At 52.1% G+C, this 3,741-nt stretch overlaps 1 protein-coding gene across 2 annotated transcripts in view; it reads left to right on the forward strand.

Moving 5' to 3' along the window:
• The first annotated feature begins 3,255 nt into the window (after positions 1–3,255).
• Positions 3,256–3,741, forward strand: part of LOC147109866 (glycogen synthase kinase-3 beta-like) — a 104,849-nt gene continuing 104,363 nt past the window's right edge. The window contains exon 1 of one of the 2 annotated variants that reach the window (XM_086003904.1): positions 3,256–3,650. In XM_086003904.1, coding sequence (XP_085860030.1) covers positions 3,530–3,650 — 121 coding nt within the window. In that variant the 5' untranslated portion in view covers positions 3,256–3,529. The remainder of the gene's footprint in view (positions 3,651–3,741) is intronic. The other variant, XM_086003903.1, reaches the window with a different exon arrangement.

Genomic DNA, 3,741 nt, shown 5'->3' on the forward strand with positions numbered 1-3,741 from the left:
TATAATCTGACCCTGCCCCTATCACACTGACCCCACTTTATATAATCTGACCCTGCCCCTATCACCCTGACCCCATCTTTATATAATCTGACCCTGCCCCTATCACCCTGACCCCATCTTTATATAATCTGACCCTGCCCCTATCACCCTGACCCCACCTTATATAATCTGACCCTGCCCCTATCACACTGACCCCACTTTATATAATCTGACCCTGCCCCTATCACACTGACCCCACTTTATATAATCTGACCCTGCCCCTATCACCCTGACCCCATCTTTATATAATCTGACCCTGCCCCATCACACTGACCGCACCTTATATAATCTGACCCTGCCCCTATCACCCTGACCCCACCCTTATATAATCTGACCCTGCCCCCATCACACTGACCCACCCTTATATAACCTGACCCTGCCCCATCACACTGACCCACCCTTATATAATCTGACCCTGCCCCTATCACACTGACCCCACTTTATATAATCTGACCCTGCCCCTATCACCCTGACCCCATCTTTATATAATCTGACCCTGCCCCTATCACCCTGACCCCATCTTTATATAATCTGACCCTGCCCCTATCACCCTGACCCCACCTTATATAATCTGACCCTGCCCCTATCACCCTGACCCCACTTTATATAATCTGACCCTGCCCCTATCACACTGACCCCACTTTATATAATCTGACCCTGCCCCTATCACACTGACCCCACTTTATATAATCTGACCCTGCCCCTATCACACTGACCCCACTTTATATAATCTGACCCTGCCCCTATCACCCTGACCCCACCCTTATATAATCTGACCCTACCCCATTCTCTCTGACTACGCCCCATTCTCTTTGGCCCCGCCCATTCTCTCTGATCATGCTGCATCCTCTCTCTGGCCACGCCCCATATCCCCGGCCCGGCCTCATCATTCTGACCATGGCCATTCCTCAAGCCCCACCCTATACGCCCTGACACCGCCCCATTCATTATGGCCTCGCCCCCATTCCCCTTGGCCCCGCCCCATGCCCCTTGGCGTCGCCCCTTTCCCCGTGGCCCCGCCCAATTCCCCTTGGCCCCGCCCCATTCCCCTTGGCCCCGCCCCATGCCCCTTGGCGTTGCCCCTTTCCCCGTGGCCCCGCCCAATTCCCCTTGGCCCCGCCCCATTCCCCATGGCCCCGCCCCATTCCCCATGGCCCCGCCCCATGCCCCTTGGCGTCCCCCCATTCCTCGTGGCCCCGCCGCATTCCCCCTGGCCCCGCCCCATTCCAATTCCAATTCCAATTCAAATGCTTTATTGGCATGAAAGTTTACAGAGAACCATATTGCCAAAGCTTACATAGCAAAAAGGTACAGTTTTCCAACATTCTGTAGGTGTCAATCGATTTGACATTTGTTGGGTACATACAATATTACTTTTAAACAATATTAATTTTAAACAGTCTTTCTACTTCATTTGGTACGTTCAATATTAATTTTAAACAGTCTTACTTTTAAACAGTCCTCAGGTTGTGACATGTTGTTACATATTTAGCCCCAAGGTATGGTCTGTCTCCTTCTCCTAGGACTAATCTCAATTTTGACAGATCATCCAATTCCTTGAAATCTGGGGTTGTTTGGCTTAGCTTGTTGAATAATATGTTTCTTGATGTGTTGAATTTTTCGCATTTTAGGAGGAAATGCATTTCTGTTTCAACCTCGCCAGCCAGACATTGATCGCATATTCTATTCTCTCTAGGCTGCCAGGATTTCTTGTATCTGCCTTTTTCAATTTCCAGTTGGTGGTCGCTTAGTCTGTACCTGGTGAGGGTCTGTCTCTGTTTTGTGTCTCTGATGGTCGTGAGGTAGTCTGCCAGTTTATATTCTCTTTTTAGGGCCCGGTAACATTCTAATCTGCTTTGGCTTTCGGTTATTTTGTTCCAATGTTCCAGGTAGGTTTCTTTGCATTTTTTAATGATTTGGTTCACTCGGATTGGTGTTTGGACGGCTGTGTTGGTCTGGGGCTGGTCAGGGTCCGGCTGAGTACTTAGTTTCAGTAGCAGCTGACTCAGGGGACTCTTTTCTGGGTTTAGCTCTTGGGTCTGAAAGGCTTTGAAATGAAGGGTGTCTGGGGAGCTAGATTTGAGGTGATTTAGGAAGTTTAGTGCTCGTTTTTGGATGTTTATTATCAGTGGGTATCTGCCTAGTTCGGCTCTGCATGCATTTGTTGGCGTTTTTCTTTGGGTGCGAAGGATGCTACGGCAGAATTCTGCATGTAGGGCTTCGATTGTGTGTTTTTCCCATTTAGTGTAGCTTTGGTGATTTAGCGGGCCCCATACTTCACTACCGTACAGTGCAATGGGCAGGATTATGCTGTCAAATATTTTGAGCCAGATTTTGATTGGGATTTGGATGTTGTAGAATTTTCTTTTTATTGCATATAGGGCTCTTCGGGCTTTTTCTTTTAGTGCATTCACTGCTATGCTGAAGCTCCCTGATGCTGTAATAGTTAGACCAAGGTAGGTGTAGCTGATAGTGTGTCCTATAGCGGTATCACTGAGGGTAAATTGGTATTTGTTTTCCTGACATCTGGGCCTTTTTTGAAAAATCATGATGTTGGTTTTCTTTAGATTTACTGTTAGAGCCCAATTTTGGCAGTATTTGTCGAGTAGGTCTAGTTGTTGCTGTAATCCCTGTTCTGTGGGAGACAGCAGAACCAGGTCGTCCGCATAGAACAGGGATTTCACTTCTCCATCAAGGAGACGGAGACCTGGTGACTCGCTTTGCTCCAGCATGTCTGCTAATTCATTTATGTATATGTTGAACAGGGTCGGGCTCAAATTGCAGCCCTGTCGGACGCCTCTTCTCTGGGTGAAGAAATCGGTGCGTTTGTCTCCAATTTTGACCCCGCATTTGTTTTTCAGATACATTGATTTAATAAGGTCATAGACTTTGCCCCCTATTCCACACTGAAGAAGTTTATAATAGAGCCCTTCCTGCCATATAGAGTCAAAGGCTTTCTTGAAGTCGATGAAACAGGCGAATATTTTCTCTTTCTCCAGCTGGGAACTCCATTTCCCGAGAGGCATCGGCGCCCTGCGGCACACGTGACACTGCGCCCGTAGCCCACGTGACGCAGTGCAGCTAATGGGGCGGGGCTCCCGCCGCGGTGCAGGCCGGGAGTTGGCGGCGGCCTACAATTCCCGTCAGGAGGCGCGGGGCGGGGGTTGAGTTTGCGCGCGGGGGCCGGCGGGAGTTGTAGTCCGTGGCCCCGGGTATGCGCGCTTTCGGCCAGCGGGAGCGGCCGGAGCGGCGGACTACAGCTCCCGGCAGGCGGCGCGGGTGGGGGGGACGGCAGACTAAGGCCCAGTACGGGATGCGGGCCCGGAGTTGGTCGCCTAGCCGCTGAGGGAGAGACGCCCAGAGGAAGCGGCCGGAGCCGGGGCGGCGCCCCCTCCACCTCACCTCACACACACACACACACACACACACACCAGGCAGCGCCGAGCCGAGTCGAGTCCAGGCCCGTTACCGGGCCGCCGGCCCCGGCACCATGAGCAGTAGCCGGCCCCGCGCCACATCGTTTGTGGAGGCGGCGGCGGCGGCCGGCTCCAACACCTCGGCCGGCAAAACGCCGGCTTCACCCGCCTCCGGGCCCGGCAGCAGCAAAACCCGTGAGTACCTGGGGAGGTAGACAGGGAGAGAGAGGGAGGAACGGAGAGGGAGAGAGAGGGAGGAACGGAGAGGGAGAGAGAGCGAGAGAGG

Source organism: Somniosus microcephalus, chromosome 12 (assembly GCF_052327205.1).
Source record: "Somniosus microcephalus isolate GS21.2 chromosome 12, FLI_Smic_1.0, whole genome shotgun sequence".
NCBI lineage: Eukaryota > Metazoa > Chordata > Chondrichthyes > Squaliformes > Somniosidae > Somniosus > Somniosus microcephalus.